Source organism: Odocoileus virginianus, chromosome 17, assembly GCF_023699985.2.
Source record: "Odocoileus virginianus isolate 20LAN1187 ecotype Illinois chromosome 17, Ovbor_1.2, whole genome shotgun sequence".
Taxonomy (NCBI): Eukaryota; Metazoa; Chordata; class Mammalia; order Artiodactyla; family Cervidae; genus Odocoileus; species Odocoileus virginianus.
The window spans coordinates 47,935,480-47,953,591 of NC_069690.1; the positions used below are offsets into that span (position 1 = coordinate 47,935,480).

An 18,112-nucleotide genomic window follows, 5' to 3' on the forward strand; every position below is an offset into this window, starting at 1 on the left:
TCAGCTGTTTATTCCAACCATTGAAAACTCAACTTCAGCAATTAGAATTTTTCTATTCTTGAGAAAGTTTTTTTCTTTTCCCTTTAATGTATGTTACCCCGAGGACATATAGCAGGCACACTCTCAAGGGAACAGATGTCCTGCTGCTTCTTGAGGCTGGAGGTGCCTCTGGGCGGGCTGGCTTGCCCCCTCCCCACCCTCAGGCCTGTTCCTCAGCCTAACGTGTTGGGCATGGCCTTCAGGTCAGTTCTCCTCTGTGTTTCTTAGTGCTCCCTCATCCAGTTTCAGCTTGCTTTGATTTCTTAGGGAGATGACGGCACCTTTCATGTTCCCTCCCTTTTATTTTTGCAAGCCTCCAGTCGTGTGTGTGTGTGTGTGTGTGTGTGTGTGTGTGTGTGTGTATGTCGGGGGGGGGGGGGCTAGTGGGGGGTGGTGGAAGAGGGGTGGTGGTGGGGTTTTTTCTCTGACCTGCTGGGAGGGGGCCTGGAGTATGAGTTAAGAGAATCCCTCTGTACAGTGCCTTTAGGTTTACTTGAAGGGGGCTGAGCAATTAGCCTTTGTTGCCTTCCATGGAAGGTGTGACCCTGCCTGGGCTCTGGCTCCCACGAGGACCGTCGGGCAGGGTCTGAGTGGCATCCATCCTGGACTGAAGTGTTGGTGCGTTGTCCCCTTTGTGTGTGCACGTCAGGAACAGGGGTACTGGGGCCTGGTGACCTCCTCGGCACAGAACAGGGGAGGCTGCCCTTCCTGGCCCTGTCCTGTCTGCTGGCGATGTCACGGCGTCCTGAGGGACGGGGAAGGGGGCCGTCGTGCCGCCAGGAGTCCCGCGGCGTCAGTGCTCGTCAGCTCGCAGGACGGTTCTTGGGTACTTGTGGCACCCCTGAGCCGCGTGCGTGGGCCCCTTTCTCCCGGAGCCTGGGGTGGAGCTGCTTTTCTTGGCCTTGACTTGGTGGTGCCTTCAGGGGCCTCAGACCAGCATCTCCTGCTCGGGCAGCCGGGCAGACTTGCTTCCAGCAGCTGACAGCCTGTGATTTACGGCTGGAGAACATGTCCCGGGGAGGGAAGCTGGTTGCACAGTGGGCAGAAGAGCCGGCTTGGGTGGGTGGTGACTGGAAGGTGTGGTGATTGAGAGTGATTACTGAGAAATGCGTCTGTTTGCACCTTGTGCTGGGCTGGTTTCTAGAAGAGCAGGAACAGTCATCTCGCCTCAGATGTGCGTGCTATATGGTCTTGTCTTTATGTGGGGTGACTGCCTCAGTGGTCTTCAGTTGGCTCGTGTCTTATGCATCTGTGAAAGGTGGGGTGCCCTCCCCGTTCAGTGGCTTGGCTGATGGCTTCTCCTGACCATCTGAAGACCAGAGTGTTTCTGTGGGCCTCTTCCTCTCTTTGCTGAGGGTCACCGTCCTCTGCGCACACTGGGTTGGACCGTGTGCTTTCAGGAGGGAAGGCCAGTGAAGACGGCCCCATTTCCTGTGGAAAAGCAAACCAACCAACAAAACCAAAGCCCCGGACTTCTGTGATTCTTGTTCCTGCGCACCCCCTTTGCCCTCCTGAGTCCACTCACGGGAGAATCCGTAACTCCTGTGGCCCTTCCCTTCCTGTGTACAGAGTCCCGGTGGTGGGCGTGGAGCTGGTCTGGGGCCAGGAGTAAGCAGGGGGCAGGCCGCACCGCACAGCCCTTTGCTGTCCCTCTCCTGCCTCTCCTCCCTCCACCTCTTCCACGGCCTCCCCTGGAAGCCAGGCCAGGCCCTCACAGGGGACCCAGACAGCTCATACCCCAGCAGTAAGCTTACGGGACAGACGCACCGCCCCTAAACTGCTCATCTTGTCACCAAGTATTGAATAAAAATGAGTTTTCGAAGGGGTCTCCTCCTCCTCTACCCACTAACGTGCTGAGGATTCTCCACGCATGTTGCACAAGACACGTTTGCTAGAATTTGTTTTGAAGCCACACGGGCCTGGGATTTTCTTTCTGGACAGATTCTGCAGTACTGATTTTTTTTTTTTTTTTTTACATGATCCAGGTCCATTCAGATTTTCTGTTTCTTAAGTCATTTTTGCTAATTTGGAATCTCATAGTTTGTCACTTTCCTTTGAGTTGTCTTACTTGTTGTTATAAAGTTGTTTATAAAATTCCTTTGTTATCCTTTTGGTTCCTGTGAACTCTTGTGAAGTCCTTGAATTCCTGAGTTTTTGTATGCATGTTTTATGTCTTGGTGTGCACGTGTTTGTGTATATTAAAATACACAACCACATACACTTGTGTTGTTGAACTGTTTTAAGTCACTCCTCTGCCTCTAAATACTTCAGTGGGTGTTCCACATAATTAGCATGCTGATTTTGAGGACTCATTTTTAAAACAAAAGTTTTTTTCCCCACATGGTAATAATTCTTTTTTCTAACTTATTTTTTAACTGGAGGAAAATTCCTTTTCAAAATTGTGTTGGTTTCTGCTTAAAGTGAAAGTTGCTCAGTCATGTCCAACTCTTTGCAACCCCATGAACTATACAGTCCATGGAATTCTCCAGGCCAGAATACTGGAGTGGGTAGCCTTTCCCATCTCCAGGGGTTCTTCGCAACTCAGGGATTGAACCCAAGTCTCCCAGAATGCAGGAGGATTCTTTACCAGCTGAGCCACAAGTAAAGCCCAAGAATACTGGAGTGGGTAGCCTATCCCTCTCCAGCGGATTTTCCTGACCCAAGAATTGAACTGGGGTCTCTTGCAATGCAGGCAGATTCTTTGCCAGCTGAGCTATCAGGGAAGCTTCTGCCATACATCAATGCAAATTAGCCATAATTAATACATATATCACCTCCCTCCCCTCTCTCCATTCAACCTGTCTAGGTCATCACAGAGTGCCAGACTGGGATCACTGTTCTCACCAGCTATCTGTTTTATATGCATCAATATATATGTGGATATATATGTGTGTGTGTGTATATCCACATGTATATGTAGCATGCATGCCTACTAAATTGCTTCAGTCACGTCCAACTCTTTGTGACCCTATAGACTGTAGCCCACCAGGCTCCTCTGTCCATGGGATTCTCCAGGCAAGAATACTGGAGTCGGTTGCCATTTCCTTCTCATGTATGTAGATATATCTGTTGATGCTACTTTTTCCATTTTTATCCCGCACTTGCCTTCTCCCACTGTGTCCACTTGTCTGTTCTCGATATATTTGTCTTCATTCCTTCCCTGCAAATAATTCTTTAGTACCATTTTTTCTAGATTCCACATAAATGCATTAATATAGGATATTTGTTTTTCTAAATTCCTTCACTTTAACAGGCTCTAGGTTCATCTACCTCAGTAGAACTGGCTCCGATTCGTCCTTCTTTATGCCCCCGTGGTAGTAATTCTGATGGTAGTAGCTACTGGGAGAGAACGCAGAGTGTGTGGCGGGGTCTCCCCTCTTGCCCCCGGGCTCGGCGTGGAGCTTGGGGCGGGCAGGGCTCAGAGCTCTCAGCAGTTCTGGTGCTTCAGAAGCTGAGATAGTCTGTCTTCCCGGTGGTATTTTCTACTTCGCTTCCTAGAGCTGTTGGCGCCCTAGAGTGTGCTTCATGGTTTTAGAAAATTTTGGCAAAATTTGTGTTCACGATTATTCTTATACCAAGACATTTATTTGTGTTTTTAAGTGTATAACTGCTATCACTTTGAAAGCCGATTGAGACCCGAGTGGCTTTCATAACTCGCGTGCTTGTCGTGTTGTCGGCTCTGGTCGTCTCTGTGTGCAGCGGCACTGGCCGTGTGGATGGCCTTGTGCTCCGAGGACAGAGGGGAGGTGGTGTGTGACCACAGGGTGTGCTGGCGCCAGGACCTGGGCTGGGCCAGCCCTGAGCACCCCACACCCCTTCCCCCTAGCCCTGCTCCGCTTGGAGGAGAAACTGGACCCTCAGTGAGGCCCCATCCTTGGCCGGGTTCTCTGTCCTGGTTGGTATGTGAGGCACTTTGGAGCTGAGACCACTGTGAGCAGGTTATTGTTATGAACCCTGACATTTAGTTTTTTAAAGTTAGAGGTATCTAACCACACTGGTGTGTCCCGTAAGCTTTATTGCTGGGTCCCGTGTGCAGGCCTAGCCTGGCTCTCTGGGGAGGCCAGGGTAGAGCTGGAGGGATGCGAGGCAGGTGAGGGACAGCAATGGGCTGTGAGGTGCGGCCTGCCCTCCCCTTCCTCCTGGTCCCAGACCAGCTCCACGGCCACCAGCTTGGGCCTCTGTCCTTGTGAGCCAGTCCACTGGGCCTGTCCTGGCAGTCTGGACAGGAGGCTGATGGCCAGCATTGAGAGGGTTGCTGTTGTGGCCACTGCTGCTGGAGCAGGGTGTGGAGTGCCCTGCCCGGGGCTGTGGGTGGCTCACCTAGGGGCTTCCACTTCCCATTGAGACTCATCCGGCTGCTGGATGGTTTCCTTCCCACAGAGCCACCTCCCTGACTGCTTCCAAAGTCCACCAGGAAGAATCTCGGGGATCTGGGTGACTTTCCCCCTTGTCATAAATCCAGAGTATAAAGGCAAAGATTTCAGGTGTTCGGGGAGTGGTTTACCAGTCCTGAAATGGGTATATTTCAGACCTGACCTGTGGATGTCCGGGAGTCACTTCTCCATTTATAGTGTGTGTCACGGGGGAGTGAAATGCCCTGAACTTCCCAATCCGATGGCTGGCTCATGGTTTTGGGGTTGAGTTGGTGGGGGAGAAGGGCAGAGAGCGCAGAGGAGAGCGTGACTTCTGCCAATGGGCTTTACAGCAGAAGTACAGAGCAGGGCTGGCGCGGTGAGGACGTTGTCCTGTGTGCTGGGAGATGGTGGTGGAGCTATGGGCTGCTGACTGGGAGGTTCCTTCGTGCTTTGAGTACTGGGATGTCTTGGACCTGTGGGTCTGAGCCCCGGTGGCCTGTTCTGTGTGCCTGCCTTGGTGTGTCCAGGGCTCCCGGGACTCCACGTGCAACTCCACGTGAAACACCACTGACTAAGTGTCTGGGATGGTGTTCACCCTCTTCATCTCAACTCAGTGTAGCTCGTTGGCTGGCAGGACCTGGTGTTTGGGGACAGGGTCCAGGGCAGTCAGGCCCACGTACCTTCAGATGGTCTAAGAAGCGGTCTCCTGTGCCAGTTAAATGCTATTCCTGAAGGAGGAGGAGGCTTTCTTTAGCTGTTTTCTTACAGGTGCTCAGCTTTAGAGCTCTTTGTTTAAGGGCTTGGGTACCTGTGTGAATTACCACAAGTCTTGCAGACTTGCTTCCCTGGTGGCTGAGATGGTAAAGAATCCATCTGCAATGCAGAAGACCTGGGTTCGATCCCTGGATAGGGAAGATGCCTTGGAGAAGGAAACGGCAAAGAATCCTGCATTGCAGAAGACCTGGGTTCAATCCCTGGATCAGGAAGATCCCTTGGAGAAGGAAATGGCAACCCTCCAATGTTCTTGCCTGGAGAATTCCATGGACAGAGGAGCCTGGCGGGCTACAGTCCATGGGGCTGCAGAGAGTCAGACACGACTGAGCGACTTAACACTTTCACTTTGTAGATTTCAAAGCAGAGGGTAAAATTTCAGGTTGAGGACTCCGGGTTTTTGATGTTTTGATGGCATGCTGGCCCCACGTGTGTGCAGTGCAGGAGGAGCCCTTTCTCCTTTGTTGACTCAGATTGAGGATGAGTTCGTGGGAGCCTTACCTTTGTGTGGGATAATTCAACCTGTAGTTCTTATCCTGAGGTACCTTCAGTTACTTGCTGGTCCTGGAAACCTGGTGCGATTCTTTCCTTTCTGTACAGGCCAGTGCTTATTTCAGCACTGGTGTGTGTCCGTGAGCCCTGACTCAGGCTGCGTCCCTGGTTTATGCTGCCCACTTGGAAGATTTTCTTTTCAGTCTTGTAATTTCTTTCTTTGTCATGTATAGCAAATCTTGTTACTTCATGGTGAGTGTTTAGGATAAAAATTTTGGAAGATTGCAATGAATTTTGATAATTTATGTTTTAAATTTGTAAAGGTTTTTGTAATATTTTAATAGTCTTCTTTTTTTTTTAGGCACAGATTTTTAAACATGGAAAACGTGAAGACTGTTTACCCTACGGTAAGGTTTATTTGTAAGTGAGGATGTGTTTGTGACATAGTTTGCCTAAATTCTGATCAAATGTGTATCAGTAACAGTTTATTCATAGGCACAAAAACTAGTGACTTGTTGTATTTGAATGTTGTCACAGGTTTTTTTTGGTCTTCTGTGTACACACGTGTGTGTGTGCGTGTGTAAGAGAGAGTGTGTGTGTGTGAGAGTAATCTAACTCTGGCCTCAGGCCTTGTCCGGGAGGAGGTCTGGGTTCCTGACTGACAGGTCTTGATTCTGGGGACTTGGAATGTAGACCTAGCCCTGAGGTCTTCAGCTCGCTTCTTAGGATCCCAGCTGCATTCTTGCTGGCACCAAGGCTACCTCATTTGCCCTTTTCGTCTCATTCTCTTAATCTTAGAATAAACTTCAACTTATGAAAACCTATGTAGTCATTCTTGCTGCAGGAAAGCTTACTACCTGGAACAAGAGAAATTTCTTAGTCTCTGCATTAGAAGATGTGTGGATCAGATTTGGGTAATAGAGTCTGTTTATTTCTTGACATTTTCATCATGGGACATTACATATACACAAGGGAAGAGACACTGGTATAGTGGACTCTCATGTTTCTATCACAAGCTTCAGGTTTTTGATGCATGGGCATCCTGTTTCATCCATGCTCCCCCTCACACCTGCCCCAGACACCCTGTCATCCCACTGGCATCTGTTGACTCTTCTAAGACTAAGAGGCATAATCTTGATGTCATGGTCACACCTGAGAATGTGAGCATCGTCACATGTTTGTCCTCAACAGACTTGTACATGCAGACCCTGAGTCTGTCTCGAGTTACTATCAGTGTACCCAGGCTGGTCACTGTATGATGTTTGGGTCTTTTGGGTAGTTACCCAGATGCCATCACAACTTGGCTTGAAAACTGCCCTGCTCTTGTCTCAACACGAAACATGGTCTCGTGTGCTCTCCTCGCCTCTGCCTTCCCTGACGCTCTCCTTATTGCCCCGAACAGCCTTCGTGGCAGGGGGACCCGATCACACCGCTTCCCTGATTGTGGAGATCCCTCCCTGTTCTTATAGCCTCACACCCAAGTCTGTCTGCATGGTCCTCGTGGCCCTTAGCGTGTGCTCCACCCGCCATGCACACACCCGCTCCCTCTCTGGGTTCCTCTGCATTCCATCTCTGGATGCCTGCTTCACGGTGAGAAGGTGGAGCAGGTCCAACTCCAGCTGCACTTAGTGAATGACGTGAGGTGAAGGGGTATTTATGAAGCAGAGCTCAAGGGATGCAGCGTGGATGCAGGCCTTTGCACTGACTTGGAGGAGGGGGCCGTGAAGTGTCTGGTTTTGATGTTGTGCGTGTCCGGTGGGGTTGGTGGGTTTGGGAGATCACACAAGCCCTTCCCAGCAAACTGAGCAGGATGTTCTGTGTTCACAGCTGCCACCGTTCTCCAGTGCCTGGACAGCTGCAGGCTCCCCGACAGCAACCAGACCTTGCTCCGGAAGCTTGGGGTGAAGCTCGTGCAGCGGCTGGGCCTGACCTTCCTGAAGCCCCAGGTGGCCAAATGGAGGTTGGTAGACTGAGTGGTGACCATGCAGCCAGGGCGTGTCTGGAGGCTGGTGTGGGGCCCGAGGTTTCAGGCAGCCGGGCACAGTGGGCTAATTGATGTGTCCTCCTGCTTTCATTTTTTTCCCCTCAGTCTCAAGAGGGTTTTCTTTGGATAATTTTCTGACTTCACATCTTCCAGGTAGAAGTGTGGCTTCTTTTGAAGTGGGGCTGATGAGATGGAAAGCTTGTCTCTCGTTCTGAAAGTGCCTGTCCTGGTGTAGGGCAGCATCACTGGCGGGTCACACTGCAGGGGAAGCTCTGTTCTGGTCGTTTCAGTCTGGGTTTCAGGCTCACTCCTCAGGGTTTACTCAGAGAGAGCTGTCTCTGCCTGTGGATGGAAAAGATGTCTTACTGGTCCTGCTGGCTCCCATGGAAACAGCCTGTTCTCCTGTGCTGGGGTACTGCATTTTTAACAGTCTTCAGTTTTATTTCAAGTATTAATATGTGTGTTTTGGGAGGAATTATTTGATTATGATTATGAGGAATTATTGATTATGTTTCCAGTTATAGGAAATTCCAGAGAAGTGTGTTATATATTAGTGATGTTTTACTGAAATACCTTTTGAGTATTTTGCATACTGTAAGTATGTTCTGTAAATTGTTTATGAGATTAATGTTAGTGTCTACTTTCCAGATGCTGTTAAAGATTAATGTTCTGGACTGTGTTAGCGTTCCCCTGAGAAACAGAACCAGTTGGGGGGTGGTGGTGGTGGTGTGTGTGTGTGTGTGTGTGTGTGTGTGTGTGTGTAAAGAGACACAAGGAATTGGCTCATGGTTGTGAGTATCCAGATCTGGTAGGCTTAGACTCAGGAGGAGCTGATGTTTCAGTCTGAGCCTGAAGGCAGGAAGAATCCCTCACTGAGGGGAGAGCGATCCCGTCTGTGGTCCCTGGGCCTTCACCGGACGGGGCAAGGCCCACCACACTGGGGAAAGCAAGCTGCTTTACTCAGCCCACAAGGTAAATGTTCATCTCACCTACAGTCACCCACAGAGACACACCCAGAATAACGTTTGAACAAATACCTGGGTCCTGTGACCCGGCCAGCTTGACACCTTCAAATGAACCATCCCAAGTACTCTAAATGTTTACTCGGGAAGGAGAGTAGTTCAGCATCACAGTTACGTTGTTCAGGCTGTACGTCCCTGGGCACTGAGTGTGATCATTAACGCGGTGGCCTCAGTCTTCCGTCTTGTTGTTTGCTTTCTCTCTCCTATCTTTTTTTCCCCATTTTATCCCCTCTGATGCACTTTCGTGCTCTCTTGTACATTCATTCCCTTTTTGGTCATCGTCCCCTTAGGAGGTGTGAGTGTCTGGCAGGCGGGTAACTGGCCGCAATGCCCCTCTTGCCGTCTTGCTGTCTGCCTGGGCCTGGTCACTTCCTCCCACTGGGATGTGGCCCTTGCTCCTGCAGCAGCTGCTCCTGTCTCACGTGTGGCCTTTCAGCCCCTCCTGCTGGACCCCCACTGCAGTGACTGCCCGGTGTTACATGGGTACCTCTGGACTCTGGCTCCTGGCCTCCCACCTGCTCTCTGATGGCGCATCTGGATCTTAACACGCCTCACAGTTGCCTGAGGTTCCAGGGAGACTTATGCAGAATTCGGGGTGCTTTCTCAGGTCCCCTTCTTCTTGTGTCTGCCCCCACTTGGTAGCCATCTCACTAGTCACATTTTTTTTTTCTGCCCACCAGGACAGTGGCTCTCTGCTTGGACTCTGCTTTCCTGTGCTGTGGTTTAGGAAGTTCCTCTGGGAGGAAGCAGAGGGGACAGTGAGTGCGCCTGAGGGCTTGCCTGCTGTGAGGGCTTGGAGCCTTGCCGTGGGTGTCTTGTGCCTGCCAGCGGTTGGTTTGTACACTTTGTCTAGATCTGCGGTTAAGGCGGGAGGGAGAGTCCAGTGGCAGCCTGTCTGGTCTCTGGTTGTTGGACAGTGATGAGGACTTTTCCTGTGAGGTGATGAGCATGTGTCCTCACTGGAGGAGAACAGCGACAGAGTCAGCAGGTGTTGCCACGTGCCTGCTGCCTGTTGGGCGCTTTGTGACCACAGTCCTGTGGTGCCTGGTGACCTGCTCCCTGATTCAGTTACCTGTTGCCGCTCTGGTTCTTTGGCGTTTTTTCCCCAGACCAGGCAGTTGTCGGACACCCTCTGGGTGACCTGCAGTGTGGACTCAGTTCTGAATCTGCCTCAGTGGAGACAGCACCAGATCCCACAGATTAAGGGCTCACTCCACAAGACAGTCTGCTCCCCCCTCAGCCCCTCCCCTCACTGGCTGCAAGTCCCAGTTGTCGCCTGTGCTTCTGACAGTTGGGCTACAGGTTGGCAGTTCCCACTACCCCCTTGTTGGGTTTGGTAATTTGCCAGGGTGGCTCACAGAACTCAGAAATATTTTATTTACAAGATTTTTGGTTTGTTGCAAAAGGCTTAGGAATAGTCAGGGCTTCCATGCCCTCTGAGTGTACACCCTGTTCATCAGCCTGGAGCCTCTCCTGACCCATTCCTTTTAGGTTTTAATGGAAGCCTCGTCGCATAGTCAGGGTTGGTTCCATCACTGGCCATTGGTGGTTGATTGACCTTCCATCTTGGGAACTGCCCCACGGAATCTGAGGCCTCAAGGCCACAGCTAACAATGTCCAGGTTGCCTCTATCTCCAAAGCCTCAGTTATCTCTTACTGGACTTGGCCTTAGGCGGCGGCCCCTAGTCATGCTGTAACTCAGCCTGTCACCGTTTATGCCCCAGGCCCTGTCCTGAGATGGAGCTGCCCCAGAGTCAGGCCCAAGTGTGCCTGCCTGGCTTCCAGGAAGGGAGGCGGGGTTTGTGGGCCTCGCTCTGCACAGGCGCTGGTCTGAGTGCTCCCTGCACATCCTCCCACCTGGCCTCATTTTACAGACAGGGAAACGGAGGCAACCAGAGGTTCAGGGACTGTGCAGTCAGACAGCTGAGCTGGCCTGTGCTGTGGGACCCTTCATGGCGCCGTGGGAGATAATGCTGGTGACCTCAGTTGGTGGAGGAGGAGGGTGTGGTAGGCAGGAAGTAGTGAGAGCCGTTCAGGAGGTGGGCTCTGTGGGAGTTGGAGGGACCAGCTGTGGCCCCTGGGGTGCGGAAGGCAGTGTCTGGCCCAGGGGCGGGGGTGGGACTACAGTCAGGTGGGACCTGGAGGCTGAGCCTATGGAAATAGGGCCCAGGCCAGTGGGTTCGAACTTGCCTTTTCTGCCATCTCTGTTGCTCATATTCTTATTGTCACACTTTATCATCTGCCTTTCTGCTAAGAAAGCTTTCTAACACATGAAGGTTTCTGAGTCCTCTAGAGGGTGAATCTGTGTTCTGAAGCTCAGATGAGGTGGTCTTTCCTCGACAGTCCATGCTGGCGACCATTATTACTCAGTTTCCTTCCTGTCCGTCCCGTCCCTGGAAAGCACATGGAATTTTCAGTGATGCTGTTCATAACTTGCTGGTTCAGTCAGGATTTTCTAGCTCCACGGTGTCCCAGTGGGTCTTGAGGTTCGTTTGCTCCTTGCAGGTACCAGCGGGGCTGCCGCTCCTTGGCCGAGAGCTTACAGCATTCCATCCAGAATCCCAGAGAGCCCATGACACAGGCTGAGACCCCCGACAGCGACGGAGAGGATGATGTCCCCGAGGAGGTGGAGAGTGTGATCGGTGAGTGCGGGCCGCCTCATCTCCCCCTGCAGGGCACCCAGTTCGACCTCTGGTCTCTGCAGGGCAGGAGGAGAGGCTGGAATTCCTGCACCTGCCATCCCCCTCGCCCTCTGACGCGGCCCTAAATGGCTGTGGTCAGAGTGCATCTGTGTGCACCTCCATGGGCTCCGTCCTGCCGGTGCTGTCTCTGCTCCTCAGCAGGGCCTCCAGTGAGCGGCTTGCAAGGCCTGTCATGCTCAGGAGGCCCCTGTGCAGCCTCCTCTAGTGGCTGACTGTTGCCAGGACCCAGTCCCCAGGAAAACTGCTCTCTGCAGCCTCCAGCAGACACTTTTTTCTCTGGGCAGCCTCCCTCACTGGTGCTCTCTGCCCAGTGCCTGTTAGGATGGGCGGATATACTTTTTAGGAGCTGTGGCAGAAGTTGGTCTTAAATGATGACTTGAAAACACACAGGAGGAAATGTCCTTTTCTTATGATTAGAATTAAGGTTCTTCCTGTGATTCCTTTCATGGTACTGTTTTGAGTGTCGTGCAGGGTGGGTACCTTAAGCTGGGAACTGAGAGCTCAGCTTGAATCCCAGCTGCTTCCATGTGGCTCACAGGCTGGCCTTCCTGTCTTCTTTCAGAGCAGCTGCTGGTCGGGCTGAAGGACAAGGACACGATCGTGCGGTGGTCTGCAGCCAAAGGGTAGGTGCCTGATTTGGGTCGGGGGCTGGCAGCTTACTCACGGGTCTGCTGGGTCTTCTTAATCATGAAGAACTTCTTGTGGAATTTGAGAGCTGTGAACAGCTCTGAGAGTTTTAAAAGGTAGACTGATTTTTTTTTCCTAGTTTATATTTATTGCTTTATGTCCTAATTTTCAAGAACATTGCTGAGGTTGGTCAGCGGCTCCTTCATTTTCTCGCCTTTTTGGCTGGAGTGAGCCACATTTGCCTTTTTTTAACCTTCAGGTGTTCCTTTTCTTACTCGTCCACGTCCTCATCACCGTGACCCCCACTTCCTGCCCCCATGGCCAGGGGTCCACCCTTCATGTGGGAAGGGATGCTGCACAGTCCAATTTAACCCCAGGGTCTGTGGGAGGGACTGGCATCTCCCCTCTGCTGCGCCTTAGGGAACAGCCAGCAGACATGCCCAGGCCCACCCAGGGGGTCCAGAGGGGCATGGGGGACAGAGTACAAAGGAAATGTTACAGAGAAAAGTAGAACAGATGGAAGTGCTGGGGGCCCTCCCCCCAGAATTCTGGGTTTCTGTGCCAACTAATTCATGTAACAGGTGCCAGGGAAAGGGGCTCACATGGAGGCTTTTGGGAGACTTTGAAGCCCAGAGTCCTGTCTGCTTGGAGTGTGATGGGCTGGGAGGGTGAATCTTCCTGGGATGCTGCTGGCCGGGACACAACCCAGGCAGGTGACCTTATGGGAGCCAGCCCAGTCGGCATCCAGCATGGGGGTGGGACAGCCTGCTGGTCAGACCTTGGTGGCCTGAGCTGGGAGCCTTGACTGAGACAAATGCGTGCCCTTTGCCTAGGTCCCCCAGATACCTGTCCTGTGTTCATGTCAGTGTGATGGGCCCCCTGATGGGGCAGGTGGCTTTTGTGGAGCAGACTCAGCCACTTTGCCCTTCTCTGGAGGGAAGGACAATCTCTCGGGACGCTCCTAGTGGGCCCTCGATGGGCTGGTGATGCTGACAGATGCTGACGTTGCTTTTCTCTTTCAGAATCGGCAGGATGGCTGGAAGACTGCCCAAAGAGCTGGCAGATGACGTGACTGGGTCGGTGCTGGACTGTTTCAGGTGTGTGGTGAGATCACAGAGGCAGGCGTGTTTCTGGGGCATGTGATGCTGACCCAGGGCTTTGACTCTTTCTCCGGAGATCTGAACATGGCTGTCGTCTCCAGTTGGTTTGGAGTACTTTATCTCGTTAGCTGACTGATATTTTACAAACTTACTAAGAGTTTTAGTGATGCTTTCACCCCAGTGGGTGGACGTGTGCTCTGGGTCCTGGGGGGACAAGCTGGCATGGTTCTGGGCTCTCATGCTCTCTTATATTTTCAGTTTCCAGGAGACGGACAGTGCCTGGCATGGCGGGTGTCTGGCGCTGGCGGAACTGGGCAGACGCGGCCTGCTGCTCCCTTCCCGGCTCTCAGATGGTGAGTGTGAAGCTCAGTTTGTGTGTGCACCTTGTGGTGCTTCATCCAGCCCCCTCCTGGCGCAGCCCACTCCTTGGCGTGGCCCACTCCGTGGCGTGATGTGCGCATCGTGTGTTGCAGGAGAGAGCCTTCTAGACCTGTGTCCTCAGCCTTCTTTCTCACATAGGCCTTCCTGAGTCCCAGTGTCTCTTCTTCCTTCTGTGCAGTTTCAGTATCCTGTCGGTCCCGATTTGGAGGGTTGTGCGTGAGCTCTTGTGACGTCTGGGATTGTCTTGTCCCCCAGAACCAGTTTCACCCTCGTGGGGGTGCTGTCGCCCATTAAGAATGTGTGCATGGCCATGGTTCTTCTCCTGCAGTGACATCATGGTTCCTGGGAGCAAGTTCACGCTTGGGGATGGGGAGGGAGCTTGCAGTGGGCCTGAGCAGGGGGACAGCGTGGCAGGTACAGACAGACCACTAATTTTGAGGCGCGCATGTCCTGTCTCTTGGACCCAGCCGCATGGAGGTGCAGCCTGGGACCAAGGCCACAAGAAGCTTGTCTGTGGTGGGTGGGGATGTCCCTGGGAGCAGCAGTGCCTCTGTGGATGGAAGGGACGGATACCTGGGAGGGATGAAGAGGGCCCTTTGCTGGAGTGTGTCTCCACAGATGCCACGCGCCCTGGGGATGGCTTCTGTCCAGAGCAGGGACGTCTGTGCAGAGAAGGTGCTGCTCAGCAGCAGCCAGGCAGGGGGGTTGTCGCAGGTGCTGGCTGTGCGCCCGGCATTGCGAGGCACGCGCAGAGCGTCTAGACCGTTGATCTCTATGGGCTCTTTCCGCTTATTTTTGTAGCAGCTTTACTGAGATATAATTTATATTAATATAAAGTTCACCCATTTCAAGAGTTCAATTCAGTAGTTTTTAGTATATTTACAGAGTTGTGCAACCACCACCATCTGAGTCTAATCTCATTGTTCCTCAAAGAAACCCTATACTCAGGAGAAGTCATTCCCCATTTTCCCTTAACACCCCCAGTCCCAGGCAGCCGCGGATCTCTCGCTGTCTCCGTAACTGCCTTTTCTGGCCACTTCATATAAACGGCATCTCCAGTAGTGGTCTTTGGCCTTGACCTCTTTCACTTAGCATAATGTTTTTAATGTTCACCCCTGTTGTACCATGTAGCAGTAGTACTTCATTCCTTTTAGTGGCTGAATAATATTCCGTGGTATGGCTACATGTTTATTAATCCTGTCATAGTTGATGGACATTTGGATTTTCACCTTGGGCTACTGTGGATAATGCTGCCCTGAACACTTGTGTACAAGTTTTCTGTGGCCATGTGATTTGAGTTCTCTTACTCAAATCACTAGGTGTAGACCTAGGAGTAGAGTTGCTGGATCAACGCTAAATCTGTCCTCAACTTTTTGAGGAACTGCAAACTTTTCCAAAATGGTTGTACCATGCACCACCACTTTACATTCCTAGCAGCTGCGTATGAGGGGTATGAGGGTTCCAGTTTCGCCACATCCTCTGCAACTCTTGTTTCTCTCTGTTTTTTTTTTTTTTTTTAATAGCCATCCTAGTGGGTGTAAAGTGGTATCTTACTGTGGTTTTGATTTGCATCTCAACTAATTCTGTTGAGCATCTTTTCATATGCGTATTGACCATTTGGATGTGTTCACTGGATGTGTCCAAGTACTTTGTTAATCTAAAAAAGTGGGCTGTTTGTCCTTCTGTTGTTTTGAATTCTTATGGATATAAGCCTTTCATCAGATACATGATTTGTGGATATTCTATCTCCTCTGGTTGTCTTGTCACTTTGCTGATGGGGTTTGATGCGCTGAAGTTGTAAGTTCTGATTAACTTACCAGTTTTCTCTTTTGTTGCCTGTGCCCCTGGTTTCATATCTAGGAGGTCGTTGCCTACCCCAAGGCCATGGAGATGTACTGCTGTATTTTCATTTACTCTTGTTCCGTCCTCAGTGACTTACACATTTATTTGTGAAAATAGACATGTGAGTGTGTGTGTGCGAGGGTGTCATGGGTCAAGAGGAAGTCTCTGCCTCCGTGGCGCTGATTCCAATTTAACTTGAAGGAGACCAGAGCCCTCACTGCTTCTCATGCCTGAGACCGGCTGGCACAGTGTATGTCTGTCATATATCATGATGTCAGCAGCCTCCACCAGTGGCAAGCAGCCAGAGTGAGAACGTATAGTGGTGGATGAAATGTACTGTTGTAGATGAATGTATTGTAGATGAAAAGTGTCAAGATGGGGCCAGAAAACTGTGAGACGTCACCTGTGATGAGCTGGCCTGTGATCTTAGGTGCTGGCCACCTCCGCGCGAGCCAAGCCTCTCCGCAGACCTTTCGTGTGGCTGGTGGCCTGTGGAACTGCGCTGTCTCCTGCCTCTGAGGGGTTGTGCAGGCAGCTGCGATCTTGTCCTGGAGCAGGCTCCAGAGGTGGCGGGTCTAACACCCTTCACTTCTCTGTAATCCTTTCTCCTGCTCCTCAGACTGGGCAGTTTGAATTGCCCTGTCTTCAAGTTCTCTGGTCCTTCCTTCTATTTGCTCAAACCTGTAGTTGTTTCATGTCATTTGCTGTATTTTCAGTTCTAGAATTTCTTTGTGGTCTCTTTTACAGCCTCTTTATTGAGACTCCATGTTTGTACAGACATTGTTCTCGTGTTTCCTTTAGCTCTTGGAGCATATTTGAGATAATTGATTCAGAGTCTATGTCTTGTAAAATGCCGTCTGGCCTTCCTCAGAGGTGGTTTCTGTCAATTTCTTTTTTTTTCCACTGTGAATGTACCATAGTTTTTTGTTTCTCTGTGTGCCTTGTTACTTTTTTGTTGAAAACTGGGCATTCTGACACATGATGTGGTAACTCTAGAAATGGCATTCTCCCTTGTCAGAGGTTTGCTGCTCTTGCTGTTGAAGATGATTTAGTCATCTCTTTATTTAGTGACTTTTTCCCAGACTTTTTTTTTTTTTTTTTGCAATGACTGTATTCCTTGTTGTTTGGTCACTGAGGTCTCTCTTCTGTTGTTTTAGTGTATAGCCAGTGACCTAACAGAGGTTTCTTAGATGCTGAAATTTAGTAGCCTCTTTGTTCACTAAGCACCCTGTTGGTTGATGCAGGTTTTTAAATTAGATTCCAGAGTGCTGAAAAGCTAGATTCTGTTTTTACCAGCTTACTGGTTTCCTTGGTGGAGGGACCAATTCGTGGAGCTCCCTACGGCCATATTCTGTGACATCATCCAATAACCAGCATCTGAATAGCATTCCAGTGTTACTCTGGGTCCTCTGAGAACATGTGGACACCAAGACAGGATTAAGTGTGCAAGTTACTTCATTAGGAAATGTTGGGAAGGCTGGCAGAGCCACCTTCCGACCCCAAGACTTACGGGGCTGGGATGTGGGTGGCGGCGTCCTGGTGGGCCTTGTGGACTCAGGAAGGGCTTCTGGGGGAGTGGGGATCCTCAAGCCAAAGTCAGCCTCAGAAACATTCTCGACTCCCTGGGATGGGCTGCACGGCGTGGCTGCTGCCCTCCCTCCTTGTTGGGGTGGCCATGGGGCCTGGGGTCAGCCTGTGCCTGTGGGTGAGTCCTGCCTTGGCCACAGCCCTCATGTGCAGAGTGCCGACCTCTCTTGTCTCCTTACTGCTCCCTCTCCGTGGGCCTGTGTGCCTGGCTTTCCTTCTCCACTGCGCCTGACCTCTCCTAAAACTTTCCCATTCTCCTGATGACTGTGTGCTTTACTGATTTTTAACCTTTGTACAATCTTGAACTCTTGGACATTCCAGCCTGTAAGAAAAGTGTTGGCCATACCGAGACATCTCTGACTTAGTGTGTGGAGTAGGGGTTGTGTTTTTCTGTATCAAAATGTTTTTCTCCTTGAGTGAAAGTCTGCGTACTTTATTTCATACTCCTCTCCCTGTCTTGGGAGTGGGGGCACTTTGGTCGAAGATTAAACCAGGGGTAGAAGTAGATGGCTGTGGGCTGCTGGTAAGACTGTTACAAAGCAGGTTGTCAGTACTTTTGTTTCTTCACTGTGAATACAAGGACCCTTTTTAGAAGTTATTTTCAGCTTTACCAGGATGTGTAGTTCACGTAACATACAGTTTACCTATTATAAGTGTCTGATTCAGTGACTTTGGTTTGTTACATTACCGACTTTTAAAAACATTTTAGAATATATATGGCATCAGTTCAGTTCAGTCGCTCAGGCACATCCGACTCTTTGCGACCCCATGGACTGCAGCACGCCAGGCCTCCCTGTCCATCACCAACTCCTGGAGTTTACCCAAACTCATCTCCATTGAGTCAGTGATGCCATCCAACTATATATGACATAGAACTTGCCATATTAACTATTTTTAAGTGTAAAATTCAGTGGCATTAACTACATTTACAGTGCTGTATAACCATTATCATCACCAACTATTTGCAAATTTTTTTATGTTCCCAAACAGAAACCGTGTCCCCTTAAACAGTAACTCCCCCACCTTCCCCTCCCCTCAGCCTCTGATACCCACAAATCCCTCTGCCTCTGTGAGTTTACTGCTCTGGGGACCTCATGCGAGTGGAATTGTGCAAGATTGTCCTTTGTGTTCCAGTTACTTCACTTAGGATTTCAAGGTTAAATTCATTTTGTAGCTCATGCCAAAGTCTCATTCCTTTTTATGGCTAAGT

At 50.8% G+C, this 18,112-nt stretch overlaps 1 protein-coding gene across 1 annotated transcript in view; it reads left to right on the top strand.

Moving 5' to 3' along the window:
• TBCD (tubulin folding cofactor D) overlaps positions 1-18,112 on the top strand; it is a 142,582-nt gene that overhangs the window by 27,212 nt on the left and 97,258 nt on the right. Inside the window, exons 8-13 of the mRNA XM_020907279.2 lie at positions 6,019-6,064; positions 7,485-7,617; positions 11,169-11,305; positions 11,928-11,988; positions 13,015-13,089; positions 13,351-13,445. Of these exons, the coding sequence (XP_020762938.2) occupies positions 6,019-6,064; positions 7,485-7,617; positions 11,169-11,305; positions 11,928-11,988; positions 13,015-13,089; positions 13,351-13,445 (547 nt within the window). The remainder of the gene's footprint in view (positions 1-6,018; positions 6,065-7,484; positions 7,618-11,168; positions 11,306-11,927; positions 11,989-13,014; positions 13,090-13,350; positions 13,446-18,112) is intronic.